Source organism: Sus scrofa, chromosome 1 (assembly GCF_054392235.1).
Source record: "Sus scrofa isolate SSC_HxYL_T2T_F1_AM1 chromosome 1, Sscrofa_HxYL_maternal_Yorkshire_Landrace_v2.0, whole genome shotgun sequence".
Lineage (NCBI taxonomy): Eukaryota > Metazoa > Chordata > Mammalia > Artiodactyla > Suidae > Sus > Sus scrofa.
In genome coordinates, this window is record NC_139383.1 from 158493427 (window position 1) to 158508008 (window position 14582).

The following is a 14582-nucleotide window of genomic DNA, read 5'->3' on the forward strand; positions in this document are numbered from 1 at the left end:
ATCGGAGCTGTAGCCACCGGCCTACACCGGAGCCACAGCAACGCGGGATCCGAGCCAAGTCTGCGACCTACAACACAGCTCACGGCAACGCTGGATCCTTAACCCACTGAGCAAGGGCCAGGGATCGAACCGCAACCTCATGGTTCCTAGTCGGATTCGTTAACCACTGCGCCACGACGGGAACTCCTAAAAAACAAAGTCTTAAAGACAAAAGCAAAACCAAAGGCTCTAATTATAAACTTTCTGTGCAGCCAGCATTAAATTTGATATGGTCACGGTGATGAGGGAGTTTTAGGAGTCACACCCTGAGAGCATTCCTTTCAAGGCTCCGAGTCTCAGACACTTTACTGCCAACTCCAGAAAGGACCGAGGTAACCGTCACAGTCTCCATCCATGTGGGATGGGCGTGTCACAGGCGGCCTCCCTGGCTGTAGAGTGTGTTTGCCATCCTCTCACACACTTTCTGCATGTTCCCGAAGACCTGAGTGGCTCTGGAGACTTTCAACTTCTCAAATCCTCTATTTCTCACTCACCTAGGACAGGATGGGGAGCCAGGCAGGGACTGAGTGGGTGACTTCTTACAGCGATAGATCCTAGACGCTCTCGGCAAACAGGAGCTAGCTGGGACCTAGCAACAAGGGGGGGGTCTCACCAGGAGGGTCAGGGCTGCTCTCAAGGAGGGGACCCCCCCCCACCAGTTCACCAGGCTCACCACTCTCCTGTGTCTTTGCAGGTGACGCCTCGCACACCTCCCCCATCTCAAGGGAAGGTAAGACCTCTGAATGCTTCGAGTCAGTGTCACTTTATTTATAGACCTTCCCAGAAACCCCTAAATGTACCAAAAAGGGCTGGACTCATCCCAAATGACGAAATGACTTCCTCCCCCAGTGTTTTCCACGTGGATCTCACAAGAACAGGCTGACATGTGCATGGCATCCCTTCCCACCGGCAGGTGCAGAGACAGCATGCATCATTCCTGCTCTTTCCCCTCAAACCTGATCAGCAATCTCTGGGCAGCTCCAGGTGGCCACGGCCACCCACAGGGACATGGTACACGTGACAAAAGCTCTTTGCATCTCAGCACTGTGTTGTTTTGATTGTGTCTCCTGTTTTATTGAAAGAAGATGTTTCCCTGCACTGGCCTCCATGTCACTCTTTCTTTCTTTTCCTCACACAGGGGCGAGGACTGTCCCTCAGCAGATTTAGCTGGGTAGGTGACAAACGCATGTCCATCCCGCTGCCTCTGCTTCCCTCCTCACAGGCACTCGACTTTTCTGTTCTGCTCTGTTTCAGTTGCTCATGGGCCCACTTTCTTCCCCATCTCACCAGCTGGCCCGCGGCTGGTGCTCCCTCCTGCACTGTCCCCTCTCTGCTTCCCAGCCCCCACCCCCCGCCCCCGCCCCAGGCAACACCAAAAGCTCCTCCCAGGAGATGGGGTGACTCCACGTTTGAGGAAATGCCTGGTTTCCTGTCAAAGCAACAGATGAGAAAAGCTAGTCATGTGGTCCCCAACAGCCAGCCCTCCCCTCAGAGGCTGACATTTCCTTGAGGAAAAATGAGGCCACAGACAAGGGCAAAAGACACTAAATGAAGTTATTTGGTTTACAATAACCCACGTTACCTGAAAGAGTTCTGTGTCGATTTAGTAAAACTGAAAGCTTAGCTACCAAGCCAGCTAGGAAAACTTTTCTAGGAATTTCTGAGAACAACGTGTCCATGAAGACTTTAAACAGCCGATTTGTTGAATTTCCAGTAAAATTTGGTGTCTGAGCCACCTTAAACTGCCTACCTGTACTTTAACCAATTCTATTGCCCATAGTTACTAGTAAGTATCAGATATGGTTCTTACTTTATAAAATTTCCAGAATAAAAATAGAACCACTAACGTGTAGGCCAGGAACTGTGTCTGTCATAGAGACACAGCATCTTTATAGAGATGCACCCTCCAGTATCCTTGGAATCACAAGGTCCTTACTCTCTGGAACAGAGCCTATGTGTACTTGATGGTCAATTAATAATCATTAAAAATAGGAGTACCCATCTTGGCTTAGTGGTTAATGAACCCAACTAGTATCCATCAGGTTGTGGGTTCAATCCCTGGGCTCGCTCAGTGGGTTAAGGATCCAGCATTGCTGTGAGCGATGGTGTGGGTCACAGACATGGCTTGGATCCCCCGTTGCTGTGGCTGTGGTGTAGGCCAGCAGTTACAGCTCCGACTCAACCCCTAGCCTGGGAACCTCTATATGCCACAGGTGCGGCCCTAAAAAGAAAAAAAAAAATCATTAAAAATATATTTTAAAAAAATTTTAATATAAAAAAGATTCATAGAATGAATGAATTTAGAAAAAAAGAAAAAGAAAGAAGGAAGGAAGGGAAGGAGGCGGTGGGCGGGGGGAGAAGGGGGAGGACAGGGTAGGGGAAAGGGAAGGGGGAGGGAGAGGGAGGAGAGAGGAAGGGAGAGGAAGAGAGCTGCCCCCAGAGAAAAGGCAGAAGAAAGATTCCATGAACTGCTCCAACACATCATTACACTGGATTACGTACTGAGATATTTGCTGGAACATTTTGTCCAAATATTCCTGAGCCTTTTTCTGATCTAATGGGTTTGCTAAAAGGTGACAAACCTGTGGGACATTGACACAGTCCAGCACTCACAGCCAATTAATTACTGACTTTCTTTGCCAGCAGGTAACAAAGATGATATTGAAGAATGAAATCCATTTTTGACCCAGAAATCTTATTTTCATAATCGCCTGACCAAGCCTTCTAGGCATGGACCCAGGGCACAGTCATCACAGACTGGGCAGCGAGGGGAGGGTTGAGAGACGCTTTTCCTCCTGTCCTTAAAGGCCACCTCAGCCTCAGCAGCTAACAGCCCGGCCTTTGCCTGCTTCTCCTTCGTTTCTCCACTTGGGGTCCCACTAATCCGTCTGAAATTTCTCTTTTTCCCAAAGCAAAATCCTTCTCTGTGTCCCGAGAGCTAGTTAGTGTCTGTTTCCTAGAACTGCAGGACCGTCTGCCCGTTTGGAGTTTCTGAAACTGCCACCAGTTTTCTAAACTATGGTGTATGTTTTCTGGTAAATTCTAGGTTGCTCAAAGATAGAAGTGACCGAGAATTTGAAAGGAGAACAGTTAAACAGATTACTAATCTGAAAGCCAATCTTTGAATTTAATTCTCAGAAGCTCTTTACTTTTGGAGAAAAACAACGGAGTTAGAGAATGGCTTAGCACTTGCTCGGGAAAGCATGGATTTCCACCATCTCACGTCTGTCCTTTGGCACAGCCCTCTTTACCTGTCACCTGTCCCTCCATGTACCACCACGGAGGGACCATGTCCGTGGGAGCCCCTAGGGTTCAAGGGCAGCTCTGGGTTCATCTCATATGCAGTCCTGCATCTTCCCTGCTCTGTCCCTTATGCACGTGATAACCCCTGAAACAAAACCTTCACATGACAGTAGCTGCCTCTGAGTGGCCAGTGTCTGGGGGTTGGGGTGATGGAGGGGCAGTGTCTTGACAGATGGCCCTGGTCCAGCCTCAGTCCAAACCTGAGATAGGTGAACTAGTGAACCAGAAGAATTTTGAAACTTCTTCGCTTTCTTTTTAGGGCCACACCCACAGCATAAGGAAGTTCCCAGGCTAGAGGTTGAATCAGAGCTGTAACTGCTGGCCTACGCAGGATCTGAGCCACATCTACGACCTACACCACAGCTCACGGCAATGCTGGATCCTTAACTCACTGAGTGAGCCCAGGGATTGAACTTGCATCCTCATGGTTGCTACTCAGGTTCGTAACCCACTTGAGCCACGGTGGGAACTCTGAATCCTGAACCTTCTAGAACCCATTTCCAACACCTCTAAACTAGAGCGATGGGTTCGATGGTTTCTTGAACCCTAAAACACACTCGGGAAACTTAAAAGGACTGTGGGCTGAGGCAAAGGGGTCTGGGGTTTGGATCAGGAGATGGTTTTACTTTGTTTCTAAAATTCTCAGGAGCGGCACATGTAAAGAGCCTCCCACCTCTTGCTGGCAAAATGTAAAATGAGTCTCGGAGCATAGAGATCCATGAGGTCCTGTGCTGATGCCTTGAGCTGCCTGTTTGGCCCCTGACGGACATGGCACCCACAGCTGGACACGTTTTACCCCCAATGCTGACATCCGTCATGACTGAACACCTGGACTTTCCCCTGTTCCTCTCTCTTGTTCACAGTACAAGCTCCCCTCTGAAGCTAAAGGATATTAGAACGCAAGCTGGTCCTAGAGACACATAGGTTTTTACATTTCGGTGATCACTGCCATTGCCATGTGCCGTAAAGGCAGCTCTCTTCATCTTCCCTGAAGTGAGCGGGGGCTTCTGGCGTAGCTGGAGGCAGGGGTGGGGGCTGCCGGTCTGTCTGGGAGGCCATCTTCCTTAATCCTGGCAAGCTCGGAAGTTCAGAGCTACAAGCTCCATCCTCAGAGCAGAGCATCCATTATCCCCATTTTATGCAAGAGGAGGCTGAAACTCAGAGAGGTTCTGACACTTGTCTGAGGTCACACAGCCTGGGAGTGGTGGAGACCTGCCAAGTTGCTGGCTCTGGGGCTACGCTTTGGTGCGCAGCCTGGGAGACATGGCTTCTCAGCTGGGACCTGCCCCCTTCCCTCTATCACGACTGGCTCCCAGCCCAGGGCTCCAGGAAGAACCCTGGCCCCAGGCTACCATCCACATTCAGGACTCCCACACCAAGGCCAGGGGAGCTGGTCCTGTCTGTCCTCAGGAGAGGCTCCAGGCCAAGGAACTGGGAGGTTGGTCTTTGCATGTTGGAAGGTATGAGCCTCACATTTCACCAAGTGCAAAGGCTGCTGGTGTCTCCAGGCAGCAGGTGAGAGCCAACGGTTCGAAGGGCCAAAGGAGACCCAGGGCGGGGCACTTGGCTTCCCTTGGGGACCAGGCTTTGCACACACTCTCCCAGCATGTCTAGGGCTCCCCTTCCTCTGGGCATGTTTTGGGCCAAAGTTCTTGACCTTGTTTTGAGAGATGTTGGCTAATCTGCTGTTGAAACCCACACAGCATGGAGAGGGGAAGTGGCTGCTGCAGGGGAGGTTTGATCTTCCAGAGGCAGCTGCCCAGGTTGGGCCAGCATGATGGGCATGGGGCATCACTTGGGCACTGACTGAGAGGTGCCCTCTTTTCTTGCAGGGCGCCGAGGGCCAGAAGCCGGGATTCGGCTACGGAGGCAGAGCTCCTGACTACAAACCGGCTCACAAGGGACTCAAGGGGGCCCAGGACGCCCAGGGCACACTTTCCAAAATCTTCAAGCTGGTAATGTACCTTCCCGATGGGGGAGGGTCCAGGGCAGCCTCTAGTTTGTCCACCAGCTGCTTCTTAGCCGGTCCTCCTCCAAGTTGTTCAGAGCAAGCATTTCTCCAGGCACTGCCAGAGCAGTCACTGTGCCAGGTCACAGGCCCAGGCCCCCTCAGGGAGCTTGAGGACAAGGGGGCTACAGCTGGGCCCTGGCAGGGGCAAGATCAGGAGGCTTCATTGTCCAGGGAACCAGCAGGGGCTAAGGTGACATGAGGGTGGTTGTCAGGTGAGAGACCCCCGGAACCACAGTCAGTTAACACAGATGTTGGAGCCACACAGAACCAGGTCTGCCACCTTTCAGCCAAGTGACCTTGGCCACTGACCTCCCGGAAGCTCGGTAGCTTATGGACAGACATCACTGTGATGGTGGAGGGCCTACAGGGCAATTTGCAAGGCGCCCCATGCAGTTACCCACGGCACAGGCCATCACTGCTACTAATAAGACAGCCTCTTTCAGAAAACCCTGAAACTCAGAAGGTGGCTCTGATCCACGACAGGGCCCACATCACCCCCAGCCTGAGCTGGAATGGAAGAGAGAAGGGAAGGTTCTGGACTCAGAGTGGGGCAGATGGCTGCTTACTCCCAGCCCCCCACGCAGAGCTCAGAGGGGTCAGCAGTGACCACACCAGGTCTCCCAGGCCCCTCCCTCCCAGGAGCCTCGGGGATGGGTCTTTCCAGGGAGAAGCGGGTGAGGGGGGGTGGATCTCCATGATCCAGAGGTTTCTTCTAACAGAGGCCAAGCTTCCCTGTAGGAAAGGGAACATCTGCAGATGGATGGGCCTGGAGCCAGGGTGGCTGAGGGCTGGCCAGGTCCTTGCCTCCTGGCTGCACGATAGCAGGGCCCAGGCACCGGGACGGGACTTGAGAAGACATGGCAGGGATCCCGAGGGTCTGCGGTGGCTCCATGTCTGCCTCAGGCTGACATTCAGGGCCAACCCACTTCTGCCCCTTCTGGGCCATAACTAATTCCAGATCGGCCCTCATGTCTGAGGGGCCTGTTTGACCTCCATTCATTCTAGAGCTTTCCCTGAACTGCAGGGGTCCCAGATAGGTCCTGGGCTGGTGGCAGCTCCTTGTAGGAAGGAAAGACCCCGGTCCTGGAGGCCAGATGCACCCAGGGCTCAGGGAAAGGGCTTTGGGGCTGTGCAAAGGCCTCCAACGAACACAGGGACCCATGTGCTCCCGGCCATCCTTGAGCAGCTCCCCTCAACCCCCGCACTGGGGCTGCATGTTCAGGTGTCCCCAGCACAGCCTGCCTGGGGCCCTGCCATCAGCGGTTCTGCAGTACTGCTCACAGGGCTTGCTGGGTACCTGCCCACTGAAAGAGCTGCTGTTGTTGTTGCCGTGAGGGTGACAAAAAGCGTGAATGCAGTGGGGCAGGCGGGGGACAGGCTGCACGTGAACATGCCCCTCTGTGTCCCAGGGGCAAGTACAACCCCAGGGAGGTAGCCAGACAAGACCTGGCTGAGCCGGTGGCAGGTGGCAAAGATGCAAAGAGGTGAGGGGCTGGCCTGGCCCAGTCTCCCGCCTGACAGAAGACGGGGCGGCCTGGCTGGGTTCCAGGAGGAGGGAGACACTGTGGGGAGCAGGGCCAGGAGGGGCTGGAAAGGGTCCCCGTGCCCTTCCTGAGGGCTCTGACCTGGCCCTAAATGGGACGTCACCAAAGCCTAGAACATGTGTGATGTATAGTTTAATGCTGGAAGACCATCTGGCAGAAATGACTGGATTTTGCATTCCCTGGACCAGATAGTAAGAAAGAGGTGCCTGGATTTCTGGAGGGTCCCCCCACCTCCTGGGGACTAGATGGCTGAGCTGAATATCCAGACACAGAGCTGGAAGAGCTTGGGAGCTGGGAGGACCTCGAGGAGCCACAGTGAGCTTCTGCATGGCTGGGGCCCTCCCCAGGAAGATTCACGGCTCCGGGAAGTCACGTCCATCCCTGCGTCCATCCCCACACAGCCCCACGGGACAAACGTCACTAAATCCATGTCCTCAGTTACCTTCTCCTTAGAGTAACAGCCCAGCTGCCACCTTCACCGACTCCTCATCCAAACAAGGCCATCGCTTCCTGCTGATGTCTGGCTATGGCCACAGTCATAAGTAGGTACAAGGGCTCCGGTCAGGTCCTTTTCAGCCAGAAGAAATGTCCTAGAGAAGACAGATGCTAACGAGGAAAGACAGAGTTCCGGAGCAGCATTTGGGAGAACAAACCATGGGAGATTTCATTTTTATCTTTCCTGCGTGAAAGACGAGCATTCCTGCAGGATGCTGCCACAGATAAAAGAAAGCCCTGGGCAGCAGGACAGGAGTTATCTGCTCAGCTCCCCACCATTGGACGTCCTGCATCCACAAATACCGCTGGGATTGGCATCACAGGCCAACATCCAGGTTCTGCCCCATGTCCTCAGGCAAGGCCTCACTGGTAGAGGAGTGAGTGTCCACGGCCTCCTGCTCTAGGTGTCTCTAGACAGGTGTGTCCCCTGGGAACACGGCCAATGGCACAGCGGGAGGCTTGACTTAACGTGAGATGGCCCTGCTGTACCAGGCAAGGCTGAGTCCCCTGGAGACTGGACAGCCTGTGTGCCCTGTGGGCAGGGCTCAGTCTCCACCAGCAAAAGGTTATGACCCCTCCGCCCTGGTCACCTCTGACCTCTGACCTGAGGGAAGGTGCTTCCTACTGGGCTCACTAATACACTGAGATTTTACAACTGATGATGGAACCATTTGGTTGGTAACCCAAATACTCATGGATTCGGTCACCTAGTCTTTCACTCCATGTTGAATCCCATGTGTGGTGTGAGCAGCTAGGACAGACCTGGAAGGTGCTGGACGCTCACGGGAGACTCAGCTTTGAGGAACTCAGTCTCTTCAGGAAAAACTTAAACATGTGAAAGGAGTGGTGAGCAACCCATTGCAAAGTTGGTTTATGTCAAGTAAATGGGAGCAGGACCCACTCTTCAAAATGTCCCTTCTGAGGCAACCTGGGGAAGGAAATAAACTCTACCCCAAATGACACCCATGTGGCAGAGAGCACCAGGACACATCGCCTCGAGACACGAGGCCACAGATTCTGGAGGGGCCCAAACCCTGAATGGTATCCAAACAGCAGTGTCTTCACCGGGGACCCCAGATCTGGCCAGGAGGTTGCTTGTGATGCCCAGATCATTTCTGGGCCCCCAAGACTTCCAGATCAGACTGTCCAGGGTGGAACCCAGATGTCTGCCGTCATGACGACTTCCCACCTCATCAGAGGGGCCAGATCCTATCCCGGCTCCCATCCCAGCTCCCCTTCGGCTGACTGACTTCAGGGAAATCACTCAACCTCTCTGAGCTTCGGCTCCTTTGACTTGGAATTGGGGAAGCAAAGAGTACCTCCCTCCAGGTTGCCTTCCTCTTTCATCAGAGGAAAAGGATGTCAGGGATTCAGCTCACAGATTGAGATTCGAAATACACTGTAGGTGCAATAATGGAAATCCACCCCACAAGTCAAAGGAGCCCCAGGAAGTTAAATGGCATCTCACGTGAGCTGTCAGCCAAGGACATGGGGAAACTAATCCATTGCAGCACAGATGCACTTTATTCAGTGAAGCAGTAGTTCTGTTCCTGTCAGGAAAAAAATCACGCTGTCAGAGGAGCCCTAAAAGGCCTCACGGGAGCCCTAAATTTCCTGAATTAACTTGGAAATTCCAGGAAAAGGTGAGGCCAGTGCAGATTTGCTCGGGGCTTCTCCCGACTGCTGCTCTGAGGGCTGAGTGAGCCAGGACCAGCCAGAAGTTCCTGCTGTGTCGAATCGGGTCAAGATCCTGAATTGTCTCTGTGACAGCTCGGGTCCCATCCCCAGCCCAGCATAGTGCGTTGAGGATCTGGCATTGCCACAGCTGAGGCGTAGGTTGCAGCTATGACTCGGATTCTATCCCTGGCCTGGGAACTTCCAAACAGAAAAAGAAATCAAGACAGCCCGAGTCCCCACGGAAGGGCTTAGCCCCGAGCCAGGGTGCGGAAGTCCCTTTCCTGGGAGGTAGTGGCTCTGGGTGATTCCTGGTACCTTCCAAGGCTAGAATTCCATAAACGTTCTCATTTGTGAAATGAAGTTCCTGGAGTCAGTTGTTTAGCAACATAGAGATTTTTTTTGGCAAAAGCAAAACGCCAAGAAATCACACCGTCATCTCTCTGTGTGGACTGTGTTAGCTGTAAGGCCCTGGGGTCTTATTCCTGGGTAGTGGGGGCCGGAGGGTAGCAGAGGGCAGTCAGGGCCCATCCGTTACCTGGTAAAGAGCCTGATTCATATCCGTCTTGCTTTCTGGGGCTCAAGGTCTCCAGGGAATCTTTCAGAGGTGAATTTTTCATTCATAACCTAAGGAAAAAGGGAAATCCGAAAAGAAATACACTAAAATTTGAATGAGAATTTGAATGCAATTTTTTTTTAAGTGTCCTTCTCTTGAGTTAATACAAATGACATCTGGAGTGACAAATGCACTCTTCTCGGCACCAACACCCAGCCCACACCCCTTGATGTGTCCACCTCCACCACTGCCAACTCTTTTTTAAATTTCAAATTGTGTTTGTCCCGAAGACGTCACTTGATGTTTTTTGTTTGTTTTGTTTTGCTTTGCTTTTTAGGGTTGCACCTGTGGCATATGGAGTTTCCCAGGCTAGGGAGCTGAATCGGAGCTACAGCTGCTGGCCTATACCAGAGCCACAGCAAAGCCGGATCTGAGCCGTGTCTGTGATCTACACCACAGCTCATGGCAACGCCGGCTCCTTAACCCACTGAGAGAGGCCAGGGATCAAACCTGCATCCTCGTGGATACTAGTCAGATTCGTTTCCACTGAGCTACGAGGGGAACTCCCCACTTGATATTTTTTGAAGATTCTGCAGTCAGGGTTTGTGGACAGCCCCCCTCCCCCCCAGGATGCTGGTTTTCTTGGTGACACAGAAGAGGGCTCACTGACTGGCTAAGCAGTGGCTTCTTTGTGGTGGCCAAAGCAAGGGTGTGCTCACCAACACAAAACTCTCCCCAAGGGAGAGGTTTCCCACCATTGGTGTTCATGGGCAGCTGCCCTCAGAGCGAAGGAAACAAGGACTCATTCAAAGCCTCACGGTGCATCCATGGAGCTCTTTGTTCCAGAAGTGCATGTTCTCACACAAGGCACCTGCTCTGTGGCCTCTCCGTCCTACAGCCCCTGGGTGCTCAGTGAGCAGTGGAATCAAAAGATCAGCCCTGGGTGGAATCATTTCCAGCAGCAGCCTCGGTGGGAGGAGGCCCCACGACCTGGGACCCTGGACATAGGCAGGTGGGGTGACAGTCAGTTCCTCCCCCTAACTCTCTGCTTCTTCTTCCAGGGAGGACGGGACAGCCGCTCCGGGTCCCCCATGGCCAGACGTTGACGCTCCTTCCTCTCAGGATCCTTCCCGGCTTCTAACACGTTAACCGCGTAGATTCCCTAGTATAGCACGTGCCCCTAACGCCTGGTGACGACGCCCAGCGGGCTCCACTCGGAGGAAACGCTCCACCGTCGCCCTACCTCGGAGACAGTGACATCCCCTCCCCGCTCGCCCTCATCCTGAGATGGCTTCGGTGGGGACACTGCTGTGGGAACATTGCCGGGGGACACTGCTGTGGGTTGGCCCGTGCAGGGCATAGAGATGGTGTGGCTCCAAGCTTCCTTTGGTTTCTTTCGTGCCTCCTCCCTCTCACCCGCTAAAGTATTTAATCTTCCTAACAGGGTCGGGCCGTCGGAGAGGCTTGGCGGCGGGAGCTTTGGTATGTGACATGTGGGCGGGCAGCGGGAGAGGCCGCGGTGGCCGTGGCTCACCACCCCCAGCTCAGCCGAGAGGGGATGCGGGGGCAGACTCGGGCCCAGTGGGGCTGCGGACAGGAAACAGGGTCTTCTTGGAAATCGGGCTGGCAGAGCGGGCCCCAGGGCAGCCTCCTCGACGCCCTGTGTCCTGAGGGCCCGGCCGGGAGTGTGGGGAGATGGCTCAACTCAGAACGGATGGCAGGGGTTTGGCTCAGCCTCGCGGTGGCATGGTGGTCACCGCGAGCGCAAAGGTAACAGGTGGCGTGCTCAGCGGCGGTGCTCACGGCAAATACTAACCTTCGGTGGAAAGATAACTGTCCTTTCCGCTTGCCTCCTAGAAATCCCCTGACCAATACACTCACCTTACTGGGCCGCTGCCGGCTCGGTGGGCGGCCCGGCCACGTGAGGACAGGAGAGTCCCTCTGAAATCACACTCTTTCCTAGCGTGGGCTGACACTTTGCAGCTCCCCCTCCTTAACCTACTGATCCCCGCCTTTTGATTTTAGCGTCTCTTTCTTTTCTAAACCTCCAAAGAGCCCTACACTGGCGTCACCCGCCCCCAGAACAAAGATGAGAAATAGCCAACATAATACCCGAGCGTATCTCTTTAATCCCGGTCTAATTCTGAAGGTTTCACGTGGGTTTAATATAATGTCTATTAATGTAGAGCCTCAATGATGAGAGGGTAAGAAATAAGAGAAATACATTTTCAGAAACAAACCCTCTGAATTGCTTGACACACACTTTGCATCGTGGAGCAGATCGCTGATGGAGTGATCTCTCACGGCTGCCCCCAAACAGCCAGAGCTGTGCGGATGGGCCTGGCGGAAATACGCCCTGTTCTTGAAGTTGAAATAAAATAAACACTGTTAATGGTATTGGCCTGCCGTCTTATGTCACTTTGTCTGTAGACCATGAGCCCATGTAAAATAGTGCTGAGGGGAGGCGTCCTATGGTCACAGCACAGAGCTGCCTGTCGGCCCCTGTGCCAGGAGGTGAATTATCAGACGGTTTGCGTATCAATGAGAAAGTGGGATAGAGGTCGTTGTTAGGGCACCAAGTCTCTGACTTACAAGGAAAATAACTTTGGAGTTCCCGTTATAGCTCAGTGGTTAACGACCCTGACTAGCATCCATGAGGACGCAGGTTCGATCCCTGGCCTCCCTCAGTGGGTTAAGGATCCAGCGTTGCTGTAAGCTGTGGTATAGGTTGCAGACGCTGCTTGGATCCCGAGTGGCTGTGGCTGTGGCTGTGGCTGGCAGTTATTGCTCCAATTTGACCCCTAGCTTGGGAACCTCCATATGTTGTGGGAGGCCCTAAAAAGAAAAAGAGGCAAAAAAAAAAAAAAGCCCACAAGGAAAATAACTTTTAAGTTCTGTTTAAACAATCTTTTAAAGTATATTTTATTGTGTTATCAGTGTAAGCACCTTGTTAAGGTGAACTAAAGCATCTTTGACAAATCACTTTTTGTCACTCAGAGACATTGATAACAATGAGTGACTTTGGACATTTTATGTATCGTTGCTTCTGCTTACAAGAATTCTCTTTCAAAAAGATAAAGTGAAATCTTCTTTTGCTTTGCTTTTAACAAACCACTGGCTCCTGTCTCGGTAGCCACCCTGAGTCACTCAGGAATCCCAGCATGGGAAGGACCCCCCACCCCCCTTCCCGTGGATGGTGGAATGACACCAGTTCAGGGATCATCCAGGCTCAGGTGGGCTACTTCCCACCCGACAGTAAAAGCTCAGTAGCCTGAGCTCCCTGCCCCAGTGGCATAGATCGATGCCAAGCCCATGCTAGCTCCTGAGCTGAGCCCCTTCAAACTTAGGATTTAGAAAATCATGCAAAGACATCGCATTTTTACCAAGCAAGTCTACTTTAATGTGACATGCCCAGAAATTGCATCAAATGCTAAACCAAGGGTGTGTCCTAAGGTCCTCAGCAGTCACCGTGACAATGCGATATTGAAAGAAAACCATGCAGACCAGGAAGTGGCCCGTGGGAGGGGTGTTCTCACTGAACATGCACCCAGAGGACTGCATCACTGCCCGAAGCTGAAGCACGGTAATTTGCCAGGCAGAGCCCCAAGGGAAGGGCTGCTGGAGCCCCAGCCTCTCAGCCAGAAGCCCTCAGCATGCCTGCCTTGAGGACCATCACCAGCAGGCCCAGGGGGGTGTGAGGGTCTGTGGAACTAGGCTTGTTCCATCAGAAGAGGAAACCACATCTTCCAAAGTGTGCACAGCCACCTCCAGGCCACTCAGACCAGCTGAGAGGGGTCTGCAGCCTCCCATCGTCCAGTCGGGCGGAGGAGGGTCTGGGGAGCTCAGGGGAGGGTGGAGACCAGGAGCAAAGAGGGGCCAGCGGCGAGGGCGAGAGTGCAGCACGTGGGGCTGGGTTTATAAGTTGGGTGTGGGAGTTCCCATCGTGGCCCAGTGGTTAATGAACTCGACTAGGATCCACAAGGATGGATAAATAAATCGGCTGTGGACTTTAAATAGGAGTTGGGATTTGTGAGGAGAGAACTGGGGCCTGAGGAAAACTGTGAAAGTCTTCTTGAAGCAATTAGGAACAAGAGGGCGAGGTCTTTAATTAAACCTTGGTGCTGTATTAAGTCAGCTAGGGTTGCCCTAACACTACATCACAGAAATGTGAATGTGGGGTTCCCACTGTAGCACAGCAGGTTAAAGGATCTGGCCCTGTCTCTGCAGTGGCTCAGGATGCTCCTGAAGCTTGGGATTAGATCCCTAGCCCAGAAACTTCCATATGCTGCAGATGCAATAAAAAAAAAAAAAGGAAAGCAGGAGGAGTTCCCACCGTGGATCAGCAGAAATGAATCCGACTAGAAACCATCAGGTTGCAGGTTTGAGTCCTAGCCTCGCTCAGTGGGTTAAGGATCCGGCACTGCCACGAGCTGTGGTGTAGGCGGCAGATGTGGCTCAGATCTGATGTTGCTGTGGCTGTGGTGTAGGCCGGCAGCTGTAGCTCCAATTCCACCCCTAGCCTGGAAACCTCCACATGCCACAGGTGCATCCGTAAAACAATAAAAAAGCTAAAAAGAAAGAGAGAGAGAGAGAAAAAGAAAGAAAGAAAGAGAGAAAGGAAGGAAGGAAGGAAGCAAGGAAGGAAGGAAGGAAGAAGGAAAGATAGATTATCGTCTGAGGGTTCTGGAGCCTGGAAGGCCAAGGCCAAAGTGCAGGCAGGGCTGGGATCCCAGAAGGCCGCTCTCCTTGACCTGCGATGCCGCCTTCCTGCATGTCCCGGTGGCCTCTCCACTGGGCACAAAACACACTGCTGGTGTCTCTTCTTCTTATAAGGGCACCAGTCCCACTGGATTCAGACCTCACCCTTAAGATATCACTTAAATTGTAACTACCTCCTCAAAGTTCTGTCTCCAAATACAGTCTCACTGGGGATTTGGTGAGGGGACAGGTATGGTTCAGA

The 14582-nt window shown here is 52.9% G+C and overlaps 1 protein-coding gene across 12 annotated transcripts in view; it reads left to right on the forward strand.

The window, feature by feature from the left end:
• MBP (myelin basic protein) overlaps positions 1–12019 on the forward strand; it is a 117064-nt gene extending 105045 nt beyond the window's left edge. For 6 of the 12 annotated variants that reach the window (XM_085011083.1, XM_085011103.1, XM_085011088.1 and 3 more), the window contains 4 exon segments: positions 734–769; positions 1178–1210; positions 5175–5297; positions 10684–12019. In XM_085011083.1, the coding sequence (XP_084867209.1) occupies positions 734–769; positions 1178–1210; positions 5175–5297; positions 10684–10728 (237 nt within the window). In that variant the 3' untranslated portion in view covers positions 10729–12019. 12 annotated transcript variants of the gene reach the window in all.
• Positions 12020–14582: the final 2563 nt, after the last annotated feature.